The sequence below is a fragment of the Mastigoproctus giganteus genome, chromosome 2, assembly GCF_048544385.1.
Source record: "Mastigoproctus giganteus isolate SK-2022 chromosome 2, ASM4854438v1, whole genome shotgun sequence".
NCBI classification, from domain to species: domain Eukaryota; kingdom Metazoa; phylum Arthropoda; class Arachnida; order Uropygi; family Thelyphonidae; genus Mastigoproctus; species Mastigoproctus giganteus.
The window spans coordinates 209,408,715-209,434,102 of record NC_143576.1 but is presented as its reverse complement, the minus strand read 5'-3'; the positions used below and the strand labels follow the sequence as shown (position 1 = coordinate 209,434,102).

The following is a 25,388-nucleotide window of genomic DNA, read 5'->3' as shown; positions in this document are numbered from 1 at the left end:
AAACTTTAAAAATTTAACAATTTTATTTTAACAGTTGCAAGGACAAGTAGCTGATTTAAAGAAAGAAAATGCAATAATTAAGGAATCCAATGAAAAACTAATAAACAGGTAAAATAAAAATACAGTTATGACGTAGTCCCGGTTTTTTATTATATGTTGTTTTTTTTATTTAGTGTTAAGCACCATACGGATATAGTATTAATATTTTCCATATTGTGCAATTAAGTCCTAGACTTTTGCTGCACTAGCAAAATAAAATAAAAGTAATAATGATAGTAAAAAATAAAATCCCTATATATTCAAATCATCATGTAGGCACTGATCTGGCTGACCTTTAAATTTTTCCAAACTGCCAACCCCAGCCACCCACGGAAGTAACTTTTTCCAGTCATTTACAACTCATTGGTTGAACCAAAACTTTCTATCCAATCTGTACCACTTCTCCCGTAATTTGAATTTATGTTCCCTAGCTCTAACACTGATGTCACAGACATTCTCTCAGATATGCCAGACAAGCTGTACTTGCCACCTGGGAGTCTAAAACACTGATGGAACTGATATTCGGGTGACACTCAAGTCAAGTGGACCCAATTTCGGCGAAGTACGGACGGTCTGTGACAGCCAAATCCTCTGCTTCCACCTTCATGATGGTGGGTCTGTTAGTAATCCTGGGTATAACCTCCATGCACAAGTACACTGTGGGTGACCACCCAGATGTGAACCAACGTAACCAGAGGTCGAGGTGTGGTGCCCACACCACATGGAGGAATGCCGCCCCTCTTTGTTACCAGGCAGTACTAGGTGGTAGATGACTCTCATCAACCGGTGCAATACCACCACTTTGCTTATTGGAGGCTTGAAGTGGTGGAACCCATGTTTAGTCTCCAAAGCTAAGTTCTGGTCAACCCTTCCCCATCTCTTCAATCATGCAGTATGATTGATGACTTTTGAGGTTATGATGAACATCGTGGCGAGATCCAATCTTCCTTACATTTCGAGGGTACAGCTCTAAAACGGTGTTCACAGGGCGGCCACTAGTTAGTACACCAGACCGAACTGAACCTATTGGTAACTCTCTAGGAGGCTTCCGGATCAGCTAGTGTATAATCTTTGCTACCTCTACTCTGCCAGATAGTGACTGGAGGGAGTCCGAGTGGTGTGTATACGGGGGGCATTGTTGAGACCACGTTATGTCAAGAATCTGGGTATATTCTTACCATGATTAGACCGGGGTTCGAGCCAGTCACCACCAAATACAGAGGATGCGGAAAGGTCAGGGAATGACCACCGCATATTCCCGGAGCAATATGGCCTTAGTTGCTAATGCTCCTAAAAACCAAAAAAACAACAAACAAACAAACATATTCTTACCATGTGTACATCATATACAAAAATTTCATTGCTTCATACAGCATGTCCCACCCACTTTTTCTTACTATTGAATACATCATGAATTGTCAAACTAATAGAGTAAGCTTATCTGCAAAAAGATCTAAACCTCCCAAACACTTCCTAATTCATTTCACAAATATATGTGGTCTCAATTCTAATCTCAACAATGTCCAGGCTCTAATTCTAATCTCAATTCTAATCTCAACAACACTTGCAGTCTGCTAAACCTGATGTACTTTTTCTGACAGAATCTCAGTTATCGGTTGATTCCACTACTGCTCATCTCAGCTGCCCAAATTATTCGCTGTATGATTCCTTTCGCCCGCAAAGGTGGTACTTGTGCATATGTCCATTCTGATATTCCCTGTCAGAGACTTGGTAATTTGGAATCTCCTCTTTTTGATCTTCTCTGGCTTAAAATCTCTCTCTCTACCTCATTGTGTCAGATTCATCTGTTGTCTCTACCCTTCTCCCAACTCAGCTAATCACTTGGAGTTCTTTGACTTCCTCTCTTTGCAACTTGACTTTCTTCAGTCCAACTTTCCTAACAGTGAGGTAATTTTCCTTGGTGATTTTAACGTTCACAACTCCAGACGGCTTCTGTTTTCTAGTCACACCGACCCAGCTGGTTGAGATGCTGAGGCTTTTCCAATTACTAATGACTTTGCACAGATTGTTCATTTACCTGCAAGAATACCGGACAGCACTAACCATACAGCCAACACGCTTGATCTTTTTCTCACAAACAACCCTTCTAAGTACACGGTTGAAGTGAGAGGTCCTCCAATGGAGCCTTTATCACATGGCTATTCGCAACCTCGTATTGTTTGGCATTACAAGAATGCCAAATGGGATGACCTGCGAGATTTCTTTTCCTTGGTCGGATTACTGTTTCAAAACTTCTGATGTCAACGTTTGCTCAGATCGTGTCAGTGAGATTATTCTTGCAGGAATGGAATCCTTTATCCCACACTCTACTTTAAAATCTCGTCCTTTATCTGAACCTTGGTTTTCCAATAAATGTGCTAAGGCTGTTCAAGAGAAGGACATTGCATATCGTAATTGGCTTGTTTCTAATTCTTCAGTTTCATTTTCTGCCTACACCAAAGCTCGCAACAGTTGTAAGGCTGTTATTAATCAGTTCCCTACTCTTAGTTCCCTATTCAAGTTTTCTACTCTTACCTGTTCAAACTCTAGATTGAACAGGCTAAGTGTAGAAAACTTGCTTCTTGCCCTAATGGTAGCCGAGCTTTCTGGTCTCTTGCCAAAGCTATTGGCCGCAACTTTTGCCCATCTCTGCTCCCAACTCTGTCAAAACCAGATGGTTATGTTGTCACTTCAGCCAAGGATAAAGCTGACCTGCTAGCATCCCATTTTTCTTCCCACTCATGTATTAATGATCTTGGTAAGACACCTTCCACCATTCCCAACACACTCCATTCAATGCCTCCTATGGTCTTCCATCAAAAGGATGTCAGAAGGATTTTGACGAATCTTGATGCTGTGAAAGCTCCAGGTCCCGATGGTATTTCTCCACTTGTTCTCAAAACCTGTGCTCCTGAACTTACTCCTATTCTTTGCCGCCTTTTTTCACTTTTTTATTCCAAAGGTGTTTTTCTTTCTGCTTGGAAATTTGCTCATATCCAGCCAGTTCCTAAAAAGGGTGACAAATCCCTCCCATCCAATTATCGTCCCATTGCAATTACTTCTACTCTTTCTAAAGTAATGGAGAAATCAATTAACTGCCAACTTTTATTAAACTACCTAGAATCCTTCCATCTGATCAATGATCGCCAGTATGGATTCCGTCATTGTCGAACCACTTGTGGTATTCTGGCTTATGTTACCCATTTATGGACTAATTCAGTGGAAAGGTTCGGTAAAACACAAGTAGTTGCTTTTGACATTTCAAAGGCTTTCGATCATGTTTGGCATAAAGATCTTCTAAACAAGCTTCCATCTTATGGTTTGCCAACTGTTTTTTGTAATTGGTTATCAGTTTTCTGTCTGATCGCTCACTGAGGGTGATGGTAGATGGCGCTTTATCTTCTAACTTCTCCACTAATGCCGGTGTCCCCCAAGGTTCAGTTCTCTCCCCCACTCTTTTCCTCTTGTATATTAATGACCTTCTTCAATTGACTGGAAATCCTATCCATAGTTTTGGCGATTATAGCACATTGCATTCCACTTTTCATTTTGAGAAACCTTGCTCTGCTCAATCAGCTTCAACCTCTCGAAAATCTGCTACCAATTCCTTAAATGCCGATCTTCATGTAATTCTCCAGTGGGGCAAAGACAACTTAGTTGATTTCAATCCTTCTAAAACTCAGTCTTGTCTTATATCTCGCATAAAGGATTCTTCTACTCCTATGCTTATATTTGGTGACACTCTGATTTCAAGCAAAATGATATATCTCTTTTGGAGATTACCCTAACTTCTAATCTCTCTTGGCACAAGCACATTACAAATATTGCTTCCTCTGCATCTAAAAAACTTGGATTTCTCTTTTGCTCTCGGCGTTACTTTTCTTCCAAACAGCTGCTCACTCTGTATAAATTGCAAATCCGCCCTACCGTAGAATATTGTTCCCACATTTGGGGTGGTGCCCCCAAAACCTCTCTCAGGCTTCTTGATTCCGTTCAGAAGAGGGCAGTGAGGTTAAATTAATGATTCATCTCGAACAGCATCTCTTCAATCGCTGTCTCATAGATGTACTGTTTCTGTTGCATGCTTTTTCTACAGATACTTCCATGGGCACTGTTCTTCTTTATTGGCTTCTATAATTCCCGCTCTCTCTTTCAAAACAGTCCGAACATGTGCAGCCACCAGCCAACATCCATTTACTGTCAACTTCAAATTCACAGAACCAACTTTTCATCTTCCTTGTTTATTCATTCAACTGTCGTTTTCTGGAACAACCTTCCTTCATACGTATTTCCTGAAAATTACAGTCTACAGAAGTTCAAGTCCAATGTCAACTAATATCTTCTTTCGTCTTCTTAACCTCCAACCCAAGCATGGTACTAAGTACTATAGGTTCTAATACCTCTCGTGTTTGGGGTTTACATAAAAAAAAAAAAAAAAATTCTGAGTGGTCTGCAGCTATGCAGCCCCATTTTCAGCAGGGTTCAATGTACTGTGCATGTTGTGACACATTACTCCCGTTACCAGCATTCCAATTACTGGCAAGTTGCTCCACAGTCACCCTTCTGTTGCCACGTACCATCCTGGAGAGTCTTCGCTCACCTCAAGCATCGATGAGCCATGGTCTTCCAATACCTTGCCTGCGGTTCGTTGGTTTCCTCTCCTCGGACCACTTTCGGTAGGTACTAACCATGGCTGACCGTGAGCACCCGCCGTGCCATTTCTGATATGCTCTGACCCAGTCATCTGGCCATTACAATTTGGCCTTTGTCAAACTCGCTTAAGTCCACTGCCTTTCCCATCAGAAGAACAAGAGTAAGACTGATTAATGGAGCTCAGTATCAGGTGTTTTTTATACAGTGTCCCAATCTGCGCCGTAGGTCCAAAGCAGTTGATTTGATTTGCATAATGACTCGCTTGTCATAATGTTTTGGCTTATCAGTGTATTATGTGAGCAGAGAAATGTCAAGTCTGAAATAGTAGTTTTAATTTTCATTTTGTTTCTCTAAGTAAGAATTTTAATATATTTTCAGTTCCAGTTACAAGCACTGCATGCTTGTAAATCATAATGTGTATTCTTACGATTGTTTTTTTAATTTTTAGTGCCTTTAATTCTGAAATTGAACAACATTATCATATCAGAGAAAATGCTTTGAAAGAGCAGATATCTCGGTTAGAAGCATCAGTAAAATCAGGTGTGAATGATAAAACTACTCTTTTGGAACAACTGACAGCAGAAAGGGGTGAGCTTTATATTTATATATCCTCTGCTGAATAATTTATTTTTTCTTAAGATTACAGTAAGTTAGGATTAGATTTTTCTACTGGTGAAGCATTGCTTATTCAAGGTAGTGCAATATCAGGACAACTCATGAAAGCATTCACAATATGAGATATAACAAAAATGATGCCACTTCACCTACTTAGGTGATTTACTATGAACTAAATTGATGCTATGCACTAACTTGTTAAATTAGTAAATTTTCTGTAGTCTGAGGCTTTTAGCCTTAAAACCTTTTTATTCTATTTTATATAAAATTTTCAGATTGCATTGTTTGTAATTATATATTGGTACTGCATAATGTTTCTGACATTTGCCATAGTGTAATTTGAAGTGGTATTAATCCACCTTTGAAATGCTTCCATGGGTGTATTGTATTTGTAGGCCGTTTTGTATGGAAACTATAGTAGATCCATTCTAATGGATCTTTGTATGTTATTTAGATTAATATGGTATTAGGTCTGAATTTCATTTCTTTTTTCATAATTTCTCTCACTGTATCATCCTCAATTATATTAAGGTTGCCCGTAATTATGTGCTTGTGTTGTGGATCTATAAATTCTTTATATGTGGCTTCTCTGCAGAAACAAGGGAATTAAATTTTATTAAGGTCTGCTACTGTGTTTTTGTAATTGCATATAGCCAGTCCATACATACCTACGTCTAATCTTTATTTTAATTTTGTCAATGGGCAATATCAATATCTTTTAGATTGACATGGCAGAATATGCAATTCTGATATTTTATTATACAATATTCTTTTTCTTTATTTTCGGGGCTTCGGTATCTTATTTTAAATTTTATTATGTCTTCTATATTGAGCTTTAGATGCAAGCTTTTGAGTGAATATTGTAGACAGATCTTTTTAAGGTCTTTTAGTTTGCTGTGTTTTAGTGCAAATAGAGTGTTATGAATAAATTTAATGTTAATAGGATCATTATCTCATTTGGTGAACAGTGTTACAAAGTTATTAAGGCTTTTGGACTGGCTCTGCTGTAACTGCTGCATTCTTGTCTCACTGCAGTAAAATTTTTATTGTGATACTGTATATATTTTTACTAAGCTTTAGTACCATATAAGAAGTGAATTGCTTGGTGTCATTGTAGATGAAGTTCCTGACATTAAACTTATTTTTTAGCCCATAAGGGTAAAGTGATTTATAGTGTAATATGAAGAGGTCTTCCATGATTTTCCTATTCACAGTGTTGTATTCTGTAGTTAGTATAGCTATAGATATATTGCTGAACTTGTATATATATAGACAAATGTATATTGGGTAGTGGAGCTGACCTGTAAAGTGTAATTACACTGGAATAAATTGAGAATTCCTGTAAGGTAAAAGTAGACTACCTGAAATTAAATGAAACTAAGATTAACACAAAAAATAAAAATAATAATAAAAATGGTACCTAAAAATGTTGTAGGTCCCAGGACTTTAACTATGTCATCTGGGTTTGGCAGCTAAAAACGGTAGGAGCAAGAGCAATAAGCAAGGCATCTGTTTCTGTTATGATGTACACGCACAAAGTGTATATATCATAGCCAACCCGACAGAGACCAAAAGGAAGGAATAAAAAGAAGAATATAACTCAAAAATAAATAAATAAAGATAAAATGCTAAAATAATATTAACAATTCTGTTTAAGAAAATTGAATAAAAGTTTGAGTGAAGGCAAGGCAGCAAAAAGTAAATGAAAGAAGGGGAATATAGTTGTGCTCGGTCTGTCCGGAGTTGCGAAACCGGTACCAAAGTCAGTCCCTGGATGGATGACTGGACAAATGCCTTATGTTTAAGTCAGTATTGGTATTGTTATTGAAGAAATATAAAAAGAAATGTATCCCGTTTGAGAATTAAACAAAGTAAAGAAAGTGTAATCTTAAGATGAAAGAATAAAGTCAAATTTTGACTACTTACTGTTGGACCAGACAGGAGTTGGTGAAAATAGCTGAATGTAAGTGAACACAGGGTTGTATCGGAGACTAAAGAAGTGGCCAATAGTTCCACTGAAGTATCCCCAAGTGAGGGGGGGGGGGTGAATTGGTTAAGGTGACCTGTGCCCATGTGACGGGAAAGCAGTTAAACAAATGAGGCAAATGTGTCAGCATAGGGAGGATCGAAGGTATTTTTTTAAAAGACGCTAAACTTTGTTTAAGATGATAAAAGAAGCGATAGCAGAAGAATAGTATCTCGATATTGCTTTCGGCCAGCCTAATAGCGCACGAGAAATAAGATGTACTGTATTTCCCCATGTATAAGACGCACCCTTTTTCGAAAAATTTGGGGTCTAAAAACTGGGTGCGTCTTATACAGTGGTTGCAGATTTTTTTTACTTGCATTTCCCGCTTTTTCGCACTTGTTGTCTTTGCGCTCATTGTTTCGCACTTGTTACCGGTATATTAGGTTACGTTTTGCCACGTTCTGCCCAGAAATGGCTCAGAAAAGATTTTCGTACAGTGCTGAATTCAAGTTAAAAGTGATCCAGTTTGCAAAAGTGAATGGAAATCATGCTGCTGAACATGAGTTTGGTCTCGGATTGTTTTCTCCAACTGAGAAAACAATCCGAGACTGGCTACGGGAAGAAGAAACCCTACTGAAAACGCCACGGCAGAAGAAGGCCATGAGAGGCAAGTCAGCAAAATGGCCTGATTTAAAAAAAAACAAAGGGCAATTGGAATTCCTGTGTCCATAAAGATGATTCAGCATGAGGAAAGAAGAACTGCTGATGAAAAAGAAGTTACTGATTTCAAAGGAGGACACAATTGGTGCTTCAGGTTCATGAAATGGAATGGACTAAGTATGCGTACACGCACCAGATTTGCCCAAAAGATGCCTGAAAGCATCTTTTGGACAAGTCAGTATTGAGCCAGAAGGTCCTTGAATTTCATCGTTTTGTCATTCAATGTCGGAAGACACATCAGTTTCAGTTGGGACAGATTGCAAATATGGACGAAGTCCCCCTTCAATTTGATGTTCCAAGTAACAGAACTGTTGATAAGAAGGGGTTGAAAACTGTAACTGTGAAGACAAGTGGACATGAAAAGAGCCATTATACAGTTGTTCTAGCTTGTTGTGCTGACGGAACCAAGCTGCCTCCTATGCTGATTTTCAAACACAAAACAATGCCAAAAGAAGACATTCCTCGAGGAGTGATTGTCCACATTCATGACAAGGGTTGGATGGATCAGGATGGGATGAAGATCTGGTTTGAGAAAGTTTGGAGCAGGAGACCAGGTGGGCTTTTATGCAAACCTGCCCTATTGGTGCTTGATCAGTTCAGGGCACACATAACAAAAAACAAAGAAGTTTGCTGCAGAGCAAAAAACAAAACTTGCCGTCATACCTGGAGGCTTGACATCCCAGCTCCAACCACTTGATGTCAGCATTAACAAACCCTTCAAAGCTGCCATGAGAGATGAATGGAACCAATGGATGAAGTCTTCTGGGGACAATTTGACACCAGAAGGAAGAGTGAAGAAACCAACTATAGGAGAAGTTTGTACCTGGGTGAAAAGATCCTGGGATAATATCAAGTCATTTAAGAAGTGTGGCATTTCAAATGCCATAGATGGAACTGAGGACGAGGCAATATATGAAGACAGTGATTCGTCATCAGACACAGATGAGGACAAGCTAATGGATGGGAGTTTTGACAGTGATGAGGAGTTGTATGAATTTTATGATGAATAAAACTTGAGTTCAATAACTTTATGTAATACATTTTTTTTTAAATTTCGGGCTCCAAAATTAAGGTGCGTCTTATACATGGGGAAATACGGTAATTTTGGACAGCAAAAAGTAAATGAAAGAAGGGGAATATAGTTGTGCTCGGGCTGTCTGGGGTTGTGAAATCCATACCAAAGTCAGTCCCTGGATGGATGACTGGACAAATGCCTCATGTGTTTAAGTCAGTATTGGTATTGTTATTGAAGAAATATAAAAAGTATAAAAAGAAAGAAAATTGAAATAAAAATAAGAACTTCAACAAAATAGTAAACAGGAGATGACAAAAACACAATACCCCTGTGGATAGCCAATCCGTGGACACAAGCTTTCTACACCATGAGACACGACAGAGGCTAGGGGGTATATGACTATACATTATGTACAGACCCGAAAGTAATAAGAAATCAAACTGCCATTACATTGTTTATATCAGTGTTCTTGTCTATAAGTTTTTTGAATTTCATAATATGTATTGCTTTTTTGAAATAATAGTAGAGGAAACCTGCAGGGAAACTATTGCATAGCAATTTATTATAGAGTAGTTTGATATTGTCTGAAAAGAGACTGTTGTTATTGCATATTGCGGCAATTCTGATGCATTGGGAGAGTATTATGTTAGCATTCACTTTTTTAGAGATGTTAGAGTGCCAGTGGGTAAAATTGACTACGTTAAAGTTAAAAGCATCACTTTTATTATATATGTTGATTGTGACTATCAGAGCTGTTGATATTGATATCCAGGTCTAAGTAATTGGCTAAAAGGTCATTATTATATGTTTTTTCCAGAGTAAGTTCTGAAGGGTAAATACCAGCAAAGTCCTGTATAATTGTAGGGTAGTTGAATACTAACAAGTCATCAATATATCTGTAAAGCTTTATGTCTGAGGATAGAGAGGTCTCAGACCAGTATAGATATAGGTTAGCTAAGACACAGCTAGCTAACTAGCTATAGGGCTACCCATAGGGGAACCTTTGATTTGCAAGTATACAGATTTGCCATCAGAAATGATGTAATTATTGGAAACGGAGAGATTTATGAGGTTGTTCCAATAAACTGAATTACAACTAATAATACATTTGTAGTTATTATAAATTTCATTCAAGACCGATTTTAAGTTGGTTAGGTCTATGCTGGTAAATAGACTATTGAAGTCAAAAGTTTGAACATATTGTATTTAGTGCATTAATAACGGGAATATTATTATTAATTATTCTACTATCATGAAGAATGTCCATGATAGGTTTAAGTAACCTTTCTAAAATTTTGCCAGGTTGCAGGAAGTGATGAACCTGAAGTCTGTGGGGATTTTGAGGAACTTGGGTATGAAGTAAATATAAATTAGGTAGTATGAATCAAAGCTGTAATACTCAATACATTCTACGTTGATATTAATATTTGTAAAATAAGAAGAGGAGTTTACCTCAATATAGTACGTAGAACACTTCCGTATGATACTCTCCAGAAATTAAAATGAAAAAATCGAAAACTTAGATTAGAGTAAAAAACAAATAATTAAAAACCAATTTAACACAATTCAAATCAATTTTACACAATTAAAAAAAAAAAAAATTTTTTTAATTGTGTTTAAATTGTGTTAAATTGGTTTTTAATTATTTGTTTTTTACTCTAATGTAAGTTTTCGATTTTTTCATTTTAATTTCTGGAGAGTATCATACAGAAGTGTTCTGCGTACTATATTGAGGTAAACTCCTGTTATTATTTTACAAAAGAAGTAAATATAAGGAAATTTGTAATTATTAAAGCTGATTTTTAGTTTCTTGCTGAAAGCAATTAACATTCTTTGTAATGTACTGCTGTTGTTAGTGATGGACTTGTAGGTGGCATTGTAATTTAATTCTGCATTTAATGTTTGGAAATAAAAGGCTTTACAGATTATAGCATAATTGCAGGAGGCTTTATCAACAGAGGTGATGATAAAATGTTTGTGGGTCTGCCAATTGTTATTTTAATGTGGAAAAAAGTAATTTTAATCCTGCTGATGGTTGTACATGTGGCAAAGATAACTTATAATGCTGTAGCATCATAGTTAGTACTGAATTAATCCATAGTTGGAAGGCTTCAATGGGGATGTTATGATTTTAAGAAAGCTTAAAACAGAAGTTAAGCAGATCATGGTATAACTGTTCTTGAAAGATTTAAAGCTGATTTTAAAGTATGGCCTATATTTGAAGCCATAAGACATGATGCTTCTGAGTTCCTGGTCAGGTATAATGTCTAAGTTGCCTGTTATGGCCAAAATGTGTACCAATAAACTGTTTGAATTTGGCCTGATGGCAAATACATCCATTGGAAATGGGTTCAAGATTAAATTTGCTAGATGTTTGTAATTACAGACTCTGAGTCCAAAAGGTTTATCATATCTGAATCGGGATATAATGTTCAAGTTTAGTTTTAGTTTTTAGGAAGTAGGTCGGTAGATTTATTAATGCAACCATTAATGTTGAAATTGTCCAGCCAAATATTACAAATTTGTATATTTAAAAATTATGGTAGTATTATTGTCTTAGCTGGCCAGATTGATGTTGGATTTTAATTTAAATTTACAGATGTCTGTAATAAGGTAGAGTAGTTATCAACTACCCTACATTTATACAGGATTTTTCTGGAATTTATCCTCTAGAACTTACTCTGGAGAGAACAAATAATAATGACTATTCAGCTAATTACTTAGACCTGGACTTGAATATCAATGGCTGCATGATCCTACACCAGCCATTATAAACTTTTATTAAATAAAATAAAATAAATTATAGTTGTGTTGTATTAAGATAATAATAATAATGAAATACAATAAGTAAAATGAATAGTACAATTACACCTGATACAACATAAAATAAGATACTTATCTGTACAATCAAAATATAAAATACAATAAAATAAAATAAAACAATGAAGATAAAACACCAGATAAAAGCAATAAAATACTGAAGCTTTCAAAGGCTTCAGCCTCATTTTTCAATAGTGAAGCTTAATGTTCAGTATATCCTTAAATATCAGTAGACTCTCTGTTCACAACCCATGTTTCTACAGAAGCATGGGCAGTATTCTCCATATGTGCACTGGAACCAGAGGAACAAATTTGCAAGCTTTCAAGCCACTTGTGGTCCCAAAATCTGTGTGCCCGGTCGATGATAACAGTTTTATCCGGTGTAATTGTACTATTCATTTTACTTATTTTATTTCATTTTTATTATTATTATCTTAATACAACACAACTCCAATTTATTTTATTTTATTTAATAAAAGTTTATAACGGTTGGTGTAGGATTGCAGTCATTGTGAACATGAACATTCCCAACACCAGAGGCCTATTTGAAGATTAAGCAATATTCAAGATACTATTTTTCTGTCACTTCTTTTTTCTTCTAAAGTAAAGTTTAGTGTCTTTTCTACACTACTTTGTTGGCCATGATTTCTCCCCTTTGCTGGTTCATTTGCCTCATTTGTTTAATTGCCAACCTCCCCCGTCACACGGGTACAGTTCACTCTGACCATTCTGACTCCCCCCCTCCACACACACATGCTCGGGGTTATTTCAGCTGTTATAAATTCGCTGGGAACTTTCGGCTTACTTCTTTGTTCTCCGTTACAGCCTTGTTGCTTTAGCTTCCCTTGGTTTGTCGGTAAGTGGTTATTTCTATTTGCTTTCGTTTTGAAATTACCCCTTTTTCATTAAATTCATGTAGGACTGTTTGCTTTCACTTTTTCTTTAACTGTAATCAGTTGGTTTTAATTTAGTATATTTTTGCATTTTATTAATTTTGTGCTTTACATTTTATTTTTTATTTATTTAGAATTATATTGGTTTTGTTTTTTTTCCTTTTCTGTCTTGTCTCTGTCGGATCGGCTGTGATGTATACTTCTGCTTGCTTTTCTTGCCAGCCACGTATACATCATAACAGAAACAGAGACCTTGCTTATTGCTGTGTATCTGTTGGTTTTGGCTGCTGGCCCATGATGACATAGTTAAAATCTCTGGACATACAACGTTAAGTACCATTTTTTATATATTTTTATCCAAATTAATTATATTAATTTGCTATGTATTCTGCTTTTATTTTTCAAGAACTTTTAATTTTTCCATTGTTGCCACACCTGTCAGGTCAGCACCCCTACCCATACATTTATCTAATCCATTTGCACATATATATATATATATATATAGGCAATAGAATGTTGAAGAACTGTAAATAAAAATTGGTACAGCTGTCATCAGATATGGGGGAACATATATAATCCTTATGGGTTTTGATAATTAACTAAATAGTATCGGTGTAAATACACCATAGTTAACCCATAAACTGCTGAAAATAAATAACAGTAGTCTTCTCTACTAGAGAAGTGTTGTTTATTTGAAGTAATGCAGTAGCAGTTATCTCATTGTGAAGGCAACCACAATATGAGATACAATTAAAATGATGCCCTCTACGCTACATACGTAGCTAACATTTGTGGGTTAACTATGGTGTATTTACACCGATACTGTTTAGTTAATTATCAAAACCCATAATCATTATGCCTTGTGCATTTCGTTTTCAAAATATATATATACACACACACTGAGTGATCACTGAATTATGACCATCTACCTAATACTACCTACCTACCAACCAAGCTTTGTAGGTCCTCCTTTTGCCATCAGTACAGCAGCTATCCAACGTGGCATTGATTCAACAAGATGTTGGAATCATTCGGGAGGTATGGCCAACCAAGCTGTGTGTAATACAGCTAGCAATGAAGGTATGGAGGTGATTGGTGTATCCAGACCCCTGACGTGCCTTTCCATGGTGTCCCACAAGTGCTCTATGGGATTGATATCGGGGGGAGTTTGGAGGCCAATCAATATGCTTGAAGTCAGAACTGTGTTCCTCAAACCATTCCTGCACAACAAGTGCCCGATGGGTCGATGCATTGTCATCTTGGAAGACACCATTGCCATTTGGGAAAAAGTGTAACATAGCGGGGTGTACACAGCCAGCAAGCAGTTGACAATAGTGGAGACCATTAATATGTTGTTTTGCATGCACCAGGGGTCCAAATTCCTGCCAGTGAAACATGCCCCACACCGTACAGCCGCCTCCACCAGCCTGCACTTTTGATACCATGCATGATGGATCAAGAGCCTCGTGTTGTTGACGCCAAATCCATACACGACCATCCACTGTGTGGAGTAAATAACGTGACTCATCTGACCAGCACACCTTCTTCCAGTCTTCTAACGTCCAACTTGTGTGCTCTTTGCACCAGGCGAGTCTTTTACGCAGATGAACCTTGGTTAGGAGAGGATGCTGTAGGGGTCGTCTGCCAGTATATCCCATACATGCAAACGTGCAACGCATGGTCATGCCAGATGTTGTATTGGGTAGTCAACTCTTTAACAGTGCTTCTCCTGTGGCACCTCCGTAGCCAGGTGGGCAGAAGCAGCAGTGCATAGCACACGCTTCTTGATAGACTGGGATTCAAGCCCATGACTACCAAATACGGAGGATGTGGAAAGGTCAGGGAATGACCATCACATATCCTGGAGCAATATGGCCTTAGTTGCTAATGCTCCTAAAAACCCAAAAATAACAATAACAAAGCTTCTCCTGTACGAGTCGTCGGACCCAGTGCTCACCTCTAACATCAACCTTTCGCTGACCTTTGCAGTTTTGCCGTCAGGTCGTTGTTTGACCATTTTGATGTCAGTCCTGGTACACTTTAACTACGGCGGCTCTCAAACACCCCCCCAGTTCAGCTGTTTGGGAAATCGAGGCACCAGCTCTTCAAGCACCCACAATCTGTCCTTTATCAAAGTCCGATAAATCCTTCCTTTTATCCATCACGCTCGGAATTTTACTACCTACTGACACCTTGTCTATGCTATGTAGGTTGACTAATTCCACACTCTCGTACCTCATGTGGTCAACAGGTTGCATTCAGATTTCATAGGGGTGGTCATAATTCAGTGATCACTCAGTGTGTATATATATATATATATATTTAAGTTTGTATATATATATATATATATAATCCAATTAAACCAAAATTAAATAGAGAGATAAAAAGTAATCAAAATATATTAAAAATAAATAAGAAAAAATAGTAGAAAAGCCAACATCAATGGCAGCAGAAAAGCACAATCCGCTACATGTTCTTATAATAAGCTAAAATAAAATATTTGCCAGCAGCGTGGCAAACCAGTAGAGCGAAAGGAAACTCAACCAAATAAAATAACGAAAATAACAATAACAGAAAAATATATGGGGGGGGGATAAAGAAGAAGAGGGTTGTTGAATCAACGTTCCTAAAATAATTTAGAAAATTGAGCCAATTAAAAGTAATTTAGCGGCGCCCCCTCGAAAGCACCCATTTCCGAATTATGTGAAATCTCACTAAGTTGGAAACATAGACTAACAACATTATGTGACCAAATAAATTGAAAATAATAATTAATAAAATGAAATAAAATAAAATAGACTGACCATTATGCCCATGCTTTTCTACTATTTTTTCTTATTTATTTTAATATTTATTTTTAATATATTTTGATTACTTTTTATCTCTCTATTTAATTTTGGATGAATTGGATTATATTTACATGGGGTTAGCGTGACGATGTGTGCTAACGCTGCGTTTGTACCCCCATCTATAGCCTAATTTGTTTCTATATATTTTCAGTTCAACTATTGTTTTGTCAGTGGTGTGGTTTGGCCATGCGAGTACTAGGCTTTCTGTTTTATTATTTTTTGCTGCATAAGGACCACTGCTGTGCAAATCTATTTCATCGGTGGTCTGATCTTAGTATCATTCCATTGTTGCATGCATTTGTTTAGTGTTTGAAATGCAATGATTCCCTGACTATTATTGGCCTTGTGGTCCTCTGTCAAGATGGGGCATAATGGTCAGTATATTTTATTTTATTTCATTTCATTTTATTAATTATTATTTTCAATTTATTTGGTCACATAATGTTGTTAGTCTATGTTTCCACCTTAGTGAGGTTTCACATAATTCGGAAACAGGTGCTTCCGAGGGGGCACCACTAAATTTCTTTTAATTGGCTCATTTTTCTAAATTATTTTAGGAACGTTACTTCAACACTACCCTCTTCTTCTTTATCCCCCATATATATTTTTCTGTTATTGTTATTTTTGTTATTTTATTTGGTTGAGTTCCTTTTCGCTCTACTGGTTTGCCCTGCTGCTGGCAAATATTTTATTTTAGCTTATATATATGTATGTATGTATGCATCTGAAATACCTGATCATGTATCAATATTTATTTCAGCTGACATCAGATGAAGCATTTTTGCATTACCGATATTAGACTATTTACTGAAAATGTTTCCCCCCCATATCTGCTGACAGCTATACCATTTTCATTTTATTTGCATTTTATTATTATTTTGTTGTATTAATTTTACTTTACAGTTCCCCCACTTTATATTGGCTTGGCAATTCAGCCCATAATTTTCTTAATTCATCATAACCTCTGTCAATATTCTTTCACTTCTTTTTCTACTTTCCTCACCCTTCTAATTACTGGCAAAACAAGAAAGTGGAAACAAGAAGGTAGAAAAATGAGAGGAGAAAATGTTGCTATTTTGCTTGCAATCCTGGCCATTGACACCTGACGAGCGGCTGGGTTTTCAAGTTGTGTGGCAGCATCCTTATTTTGTCAATTTCATAATTATTTTATCAGTTTTGTAATTATTTTTCTCTTATTATTATGCATATTTATATATTTAACCCCAGGGGCTCACATCTGGTGAGTATGGGCTTGGCACACCCAGGGTCCTGAGCTGGATATCATCATTCTTCTCCTTCTTGATGTCTCTCTCTCTCTCTCTCTCTCTCTCTCTCTCTCTCTCTCTCTCTCTCTCTCTCTCTCTCTCTCTCTCTCTCTCTCTCTCTCTCTCTCTCTCTCTCTCTCTCAGGGTAACTCAGAAATTTCTCATGTTTTTTTTTCACTATATGAATATATATGTATTTGTTTTTATTTATCCTTTTAATATATCCTTTGTTTTTATTTTTTTTGGTCAGAAAAGCTCAGAAAGCTTGAAGAAGAAAATCTTGAGTTAAGAATAAAGCATTCTCACCTGCAAGAGAAATTAGCAGATCTTGAAAAAAAAATGTCATTTTTTAGTGAAGTGAGTATAAAAAACTGTTTTAACTTTATGGATATCTCTCACAAATTTGTTTGTTGGGTTTGTTGTTTTTACAAATTACCCTGCAGTTTGTCATTTGCAAACTAGATTTTGCTTATTCACATTGATTTATTATTTACTAAATTTATTTAGTATTTAGTAAAGACATTCCTGCCATCTTTATTAATAAATTTAGCACAAAATAAGATAAATTACATTTAATATACAGCAGCCCCCCGTTATAATGCGGTTCGCTTTACACTGATTCGCTATAACGCTGTTCTTATATTATAACCCGTATCTGACTATAATGCTGTCACAGATCACTATAACGCTCTTTTGCAGATTACACTTTTGGCATATTTAACGAAATCGTTTCATTTGATGGAGTCGATAGCTTGAAAATGAATTGCAAAACAGCATTAAAACGTTTTCCAGGCCGACTTGAGAAATTTTCCCACGCTCAATGAAATTTTCTCACATGCTAATTTAATTGCATTACAGTGACTTTTTAAGTAGTTCCGAGATCAACATTTTAGTAAATTATCAAGTATATTGCTTGTAATATTTGCATTATTTGCATTTATCCAAAGACTAATCATCACTCAGTACAGTATTAGACATCGTGCGTAACGGACAGTTTACTTGAACATTGTATCATAATTAATGCAATCAACGCAGTTGCATTTTTGAAGAGTTAATAATGGCCAATAAGAATGAAAAAGCAACGTCTGGGCGCAGTACGAAGACTATAAATGTAAGAAAAATACTGAATTTGAAAATTAAATTAGACGTTTTGAAGCGAATCAATTCCAGTCAACGACAAGCGGATGTGTGCCATAATTTAGGACTTGCAAGTTTAACTGTAAGAACAATTATAAAAAAATAAAGAATTAATTTTAGCAGCGGGAAAGATAGCTGTTCCACTGCAAGCAACTAGGGCTAGCTGACTATTAGTATTGAAATGGAAAGACTTTAACTAATTTTATTGAAGATAATATCCAATGCAGAATTCATTTAAGTTAAATATTATAAAAGAGAGAGAGATATTAGCCAGTATGATGATCTGAAGAAAACTCACCTAAAAAAAAAAAAAAAATGTGGATCCATTTAAAATTGGTAAGGGCTGGTTGAATAGATTTAAAATCCAGGGAGAAGCCGCAAGTGCAGATGAAGGAGCCGAAACTTTCAAAAAACTTGTTAAAATTATTGAAGAGGGGTATTATGTGTTATACTTCTCAACAAGTTTTTAACATAGATGAAGCAGGACTTTTGTGGAAATGAATGCCTAAAAGAAGTTTTATATTGAAAGAATAAAAAAATATGCCAGGTTTCAAAGCGGCGAAGGATCGGTTGACTTTATTGTTGGGTGGTAACGCGGGGGATTTAAAATTAATACCCCTTTTAGTTTATTTGGAAGAGGGCCAAAGTGCAACTCAAAATCAACACATTTTTAATGATTAAATTCATCAATTAAATTAAATCAATTTAGATCAATTAAATTCATGATTTTAATTGGAATTTTAAGTTTAATTTTGATACGTAAGTAGTTACTACATAATTATATAAGTATAATGCAGAATATTTTATATGTTCAAATATTTGAATATTAAATATTTTGACCGACATTTGTGCATTTTTTCACTACCGTTTATTATTGATTAGGAAATATTCTATGGCACCGACCGCAACTCACAAATACATATGTTACCTTATGGGAATGCGGCGCTCGCTTAGCGTGGATTCACTTAGCGCTCTGTTTTTCCAGAACGAATTATCAGCGTTAAGCGGGGGTCACCTGTACACTGAGATAGCTTTTCATCAAGAACCCCTTCCCTCCTTCATATGTATGTCATTTGCTGCTACCATTGCCATAGTGCACTTCTTCTATATAAGGGCAGAACCTGGAACTTCAGCATTCAGTAGACCAGTGTTCAGCATAAAGAATGGGCCAGTGGTGTGGCCTAGTCGAGTTTCAACTTGGATGTCCGTTCAGTGTTAGATTAGCAAGGGGAGGGTCTACTACACAGCCACCATCAGGCTTGTGTCTATTAAGAATAGACAGAACTACCATAGAAAATTCATCAGTGGGAGGTGTCATAAATATAATAAATAATATAAATAATAATATAAATACAATATAATACATTTGTTGGCTGAAGCCTCAGAGTATGAAGGAGTTTATTTATACATGGGTTAATGTGCACACATCATTTATACTACCAAGGTAGTTTTAATGCATTGTTTTAATTATATTTTATATTGTGAATACCTTCACAATAAGTTGCCATGGTGTTGCACTACCTTGAATAAGTAGCACTTCACCTATGCCAGAGACTATTGTTACTTATTCTCAGTGGAACCCATGCATAAGTAAACTCCTTCATACTCTGAGTTTTTAGCCAACAAATGTCTTTAGACTAAACCATTGCACACCATTAGGCATCTCTCGTATTGTGGAGTTAAACTTCATAACTGGATTGTCACTATTGCAACACCAGGGTACCTACCCGCCCACCCACCCACCCACCAAAGAGAGGCCAAAAAGCCTTGGAACAGTCCTGTGTGAGTGGAGGTATCTGCCAAGAATAGTAACAATAAGCATTTCTTATTTGAGGTGGTGCAATACTATGGCAACTAATGAATGTAGTCACAATATGCGATGTAATTAAAATGCATTAAAACTACCTTAATAGTTTAAATGATGTGTGTGCATTAACCCATGCACGAGTAAACTCCTTAATATAGTGCATGGTCTACACAGAAGTGTGTGGTACTACCCGTTTCTGTGTACACCAGGTATCATACACTTAATATGGTTTGGTTTCATAGTCAGTGGCCTACCTGATCCACTCTCCTCCGACAAACCATCACAAGCAAATGCTCCCGTAATGAACATAGAAGTAGACTGTAGACATAATTTTTGCTGATGTTTCTAGTCATTCATCAGATAATGGATGACTGGTAGTGAAATGAAAAGGAAAATGAAACTGAAGAATTAGAAACAAGCCAATTACGATGTGCAACATTCTTCTCTTGAACAGCCTTAGCACATTTATTGGAAAACCAAGGTTTAGATAAAGGACGAGATTTTAAAGTGGAGTGTGGGATAAAGAATTCCATTCCTGCAAGAATAATTTCACTGACACGATCTGAGCAAACGTTGACATCAGAAGTTTTGAAACAGTAATCCGGCCATGGAAAAGAAGAAAAGAAGTCTCGCAGGTCATCCCATTTTGCATTCTTGTAATGCCAAACAACACGAGGTTGGGAATAGCCATGAGATAAAGGTTCCATTGGAGAAGAGACAATCACCAAGTTGTGATCTGAAGTGCCTAAAGGACCTCTCACTTCGACCTTGTACTTAAAAGGGTTGTTAGTGAGAAAAAGATCAAGCTTATTGGCTGTATGATTAGGATTGTCCAGTATTCTTGTAGGTAAATGAACAATCTGTGCTAGGTCATTAGTAATTGCAAAAGCCTCGGCATCTCGACCTGCTGAGTCGGTGTGACTAGAAAACGGAAGCCAGCTGGAGTTGTGAACATTAAAATCACCAGAAAAATTACCTCACTGTTAGGAAAGTTTGACTGGAGAAAGTCAAGTTGCAAAGAGAGGAAGTCAAAGAGCTCCAAGTGATTAGTGGAGTTGGGAGAACGGTAGAGACAACAGATGAATCTGACACAATGAGGTAGAGAGATTTTAAGCCAGAGAAGATCAAAGAGCCTAGTCTACAAAAGCAGCAATTTGCAGAATTGAAGCCTTATTAGGTGAAAGCACACTTCTGTTCCCTTCACCAATCTGGTTACCCTTTTCTGCACCCGTTCCAGCAAATCTACATCCTTCCTAAAGTGAGGCCTCCAGACCTGTATACAGTCAAGATGTGGCCTAACTATGGCTTTGTACAAAGGGATAATCACCTGTTTATACCTGCTAGCAAAGAGTCTGTATATAATTGACAAAACTCCACGAGCTGTCCTGGCAGCATATCTGCACCTCTCAGAGAATTTCATATCTGACTGCACAATTATCCACAGATCTTTTTTCATTTTCCACTATGCTAATGTAGTACCACACAGTTGATAAGTTACTCTGCAATTACTGCTACCCTATGCAGTACCTTAAATTTTTCAATGTTAAACTTTAACTGCCATTTCTCAGCCCATTGAGACAATTTTCCTAGATCTTGTTGCATTAGCTCACCCAGATTACTGTCGCTAACCACCCTGCCAACCTTTGTGTCATCTGCAAACTTTGACATTAAACCTGATATACTTTCATCAATATCATTAATAAATATTGAAAACAAAAATGGACCTAGCACTGAAACCTGGAGGACTCTATTGATAACATTAGTCCATAAACAGCAGTGCCCATTGATAACCACTATGTGTATTCTTCAAGAACTATCCCTTTATCCATAGCAGTAACTTACCCTTAATGCCATATTGCTCCAGTTTATACAGCACTCTTTTATATGCAACAGTATCAAAATCCTTCCTGAAATCCAAGTATATAATAACAAAATTATTTTTCACATACAGTTCCTTGGTCACTGAATCAAATATATGCTGTGACTACTGTCTAATTGCATTCCTGTCCAGATATTCTTGCATTACGTCTTTAACCAGTGACTCCATTATTTTCCCAGGAACAGATGTTAAGCTAACAGGTCTGTAATTACTCATGTTACCTTTTGATTCTCCTTTATGAATTGGGAATACATTTGCACATCTCCAGTCCGTAGGGACTACAACTGAATCCAAGAATGCTCTCATAATTATGGCTAAAGGCTTGCTTATCTCCTTGCTGTCTCTCCTAATATGATTGGGTAGATCTCATCCATCCCAGGTGCCTTTTTTTTTTTTTTTTATGTTCAGCTTCAGCAATTCCTCTTCCACTTTCCTTTTAGTTATCACAAAGTCATTTAGCTCCCCATTGGAGTTTGATAAACTTCTGGCATCCCCCTCCCCTAAAGAATTCCTCATGTGTGAATATAGATGCAAAATACTTATTCAATTTGTCAGCAACCTGAGAAGTGTTATCAAGTGGCACAGTGTGATTCAATCCCTTCCCTCTACTGTTAATATAAGCACAGAAGTCTTTGCTGCTTTTCTTTTCATTCTTTTCCAGCGACTTCTCAGTCTGCCTTAGCTTGCCTAACCTCCTTTGTGACTTGATTGCAGACTAATTTATATCTACTATAGGCTTCTGAATTACCTGATAATTTATATGCATCCCATCCACTTTTCTTTTCTGCCACTTGTTTTAGTAGTTCATCTGACATCCATTTAGGTCTAAGTCTTGAACAGTATTTCTAAATTTGTATGAAAAGCCTAGTATCTTCTATGATTACTTCCCTGAATGCTTCCTATTTAGAATTTGCTGTTGGTAACATCATCATCTGGTCCCACTGCATAGAATTCAAAAACTGTGTGAGATCACTGTAGTCGCCATTATGAAAGCAGAAGTCTTTCCCTTTACCCTTGACAGTAGTTATGTCTTTAATTAAATTCCACATACTACACTTTAATTGCCACTCAGTGGGGCTTTTACCTGCAGGTTCTATATTCATGTAGAATCACTGCTGATAACCAGATCAAGAGTATTGCTTCCTCTTGTCTCCTCTTTAATATGCTGCTGTAGAAAATAGTCATCCAAAAAATCTACAAATGCTGTGCTAGTGTGTGAGTGACCAACCCACAAATTCCTGTCAACATCTGGAATGTTAAAAGCTCCCATTATAAGATATTCTGATTTGCTGGCCCACTCTATTTCTCTGTATAACCGTTTGGTATACTCATCACAGCCATTAGGCCTATAATGCACTCCTACTCTCAATTTTGTTTTCCCAGTGCTTATATCACACCAAACTGACTCAACATTGCACTGGTTACTATGTCGCTGTAGAAAATACACCATGTCGCTGTAGTAACTAAGAGCATAATCCATCCATCCCTCCTGTCCTGTCTGTCCTTCCCATATACATTGTACTCTCCATATTCAAATTCAGCATCACTCATGTATGAGTGACACCATATCTCTGCTATCCCTACAATATCTGCATTTGATTATTTAATCAGTACTTCAAATTCATCAAGTTTATTTACAGTGCTTCTGGCATTAATGTACACGCATATTTTCTTACTCTTAGTTACCCTTACACAGCCCGTATATTCATATGCTAGAGCAATGGTAATTTACATTTGGTAGTGCAAGTCAGAGTGATAAAGTAACAATTATGAGCCATATTAAAGATATCACGAAGTTTCAAAAGGGTTTGTAGGAGCTTGTGTGTCAGCTGCTTCCAAATTGGAAATGGCATTGTCTTGTCAGTGCTCATGGCCCACTGTGGTTACAGTGTACAAAGAATGGTGTCAAACAGATCAAACCACTTCCCACTGACAGAACTGTAAAGGATTATGCAAGATGGATGTTCATCATGTGAAGGGTGTTGCACATTGTACAGTCTAAATGTTAAACTAGGTCTCTGCATTACAGTTGACATCACAATACAATATGGGGAATGCAAGAACACTATCCCAAATGAAATGCACCATACATGTGGGGTTTGACAGCAGACCACCTAAGAGACACCTTCTCCTCACTACTGATAATTGTCGACAGCGAATGTTGTGGTGTCAGTGCACACTGGAGGACTGGTGCTGGTCAAATTAATCCACCTGGTGCAACACGCCGATGGACCCCTTTTGTGTGTAGCACAAGCAATTCAAGTCCATTGACCCATTGTGCGTGCTGCTAGCATATGAATACACAGCCTGTGTCATATGCTACAGCAGTGGTAATTGCTCACTATCCTGGCAGGTGGTGGTGGTTGCTTAATATGAAGCATGTTTTGCTATCAAGAACTAATACCCCCTGGTGCATAAGTGCCAATTTTTCACTGGTGAGGTCTAACAGCAGCTCTTAGGATACCATATGCACCCTGCCATGTTGCATTTTTTCCAGGACGGAAACAGGATCTTCCAAGACATCGGGCTGTGTCATCGGGCCTGCACTGTGCACGAGTGGTGCGTGTTCCTCGCACCACTCGTGCGAGGAACACAGTGACAATTATTACCCATCTTGATTGATCTCCAAATTTTCCTGACCTTAATTGAGTTGAAAATCTTTGGAATGGGAAGCAGATGGACATGCAACTGTTATCTGTTCTGACAACATGGAAAGCATGGTTGCAGATCCCTATGGACATCTTCAGACATCTAGTAGCATCAATGTCTAGGTGAAAAGCAGTTGGTATTCATGTGAATGGTGGCCCAGCATGGTATTAGGTAGGTGGTCATAATTCAGTGATCACTGAGTGTATATGTATTTATTTTTAATTTTTTTTCTTATTTTTATTTTTTTCGAATTTATTGTTAATGATAATGCACCATGTTATCAATTACTGTTTTTGAAGATATCAGCATAACATTCTGTGGAAGATTTAGAGTTACAAAAGATATATGCCCTAATGCAGTGCTTTCCAAACTTTTTTGACACAATACACTATGTCTGTAATAAATATTATTTGACATCTCCATCCATAATTTTGTAATTATTTGACATCCCATCCCTTTTTGTTTCTTATTCTTAAGTTAACAGTAGATGCAATGGTATGCAACTTCCTTTGTTTTTGGCAACATGTAATCAAGAATAAGAAAGAGAGAAAAACACAGGGAAAAGATGAGCAATGCTAAGCCCAAACTTAACCAAGGCTATCTGAAATTAGCTGTGTCAGATATTAGCTTTCAAAGTGAAAGAACAAGTGCAAAGCTTACAAGCTACTGTGCAGAAAACACCTTAAGAAATAAACATTGTAAAATTTTAATGTATTGCTCAACACTTGTATATTAATCAATCAGTTACATCAGTACATGTAAAAACAATGCTGCTATGATGCCAGAATTTGTTGGCCGACTGGGCTAGCCGGGTGGGTAAAGTGCCTGCCTGGCAAACTAAAGGTTGCGGGTTCAAATCCCGCCTTGGGCTTGGATCAAAGTACTGCAAAAACCGTGGGAGGTGCATTATGGCCACAGAAGCTGATGTGCCAACAACTACCAAACAAAAAAAAAAAAAAAAAAAAGAACTTGTTGATACACTTTGGGACACGATGTGACACTTAGGGCTGTCATGACACCCTAAGTGCCCTAGTGATTTATACACTTATGGTGTTATATAAATAAACAATGTTCTTAA

General features: G+C 37.0%; 1 protein-coding gene across 1 annotated transcript in view; it reads left to right on the top strand.

Annotated features, from left to right (window-relative positions):
• Nucleotides 1–25,388, top strand: part of LOC150090021 (protein fantom-like) — a 234,503-nt gene that overhangs the window by 109,490 nt on the left and 99,625 nt on the right. Inside the window, exons 13-15 of the mRNA XM_090390151.1 lie at nt 35–108; nt 5,141–5,280; nt 17,089–17,195. Of these exons, the coding sequence (XP_090246277.1) occupies nt 35–108; nt 5,141–5,280; nt 17,089–17,195 (321 nt within the window). The remainder of the gene's footprint in view (nt 1–34; nt 109–5,140; nt 5,281–17,088; nt 17,196–25,388) is intronic.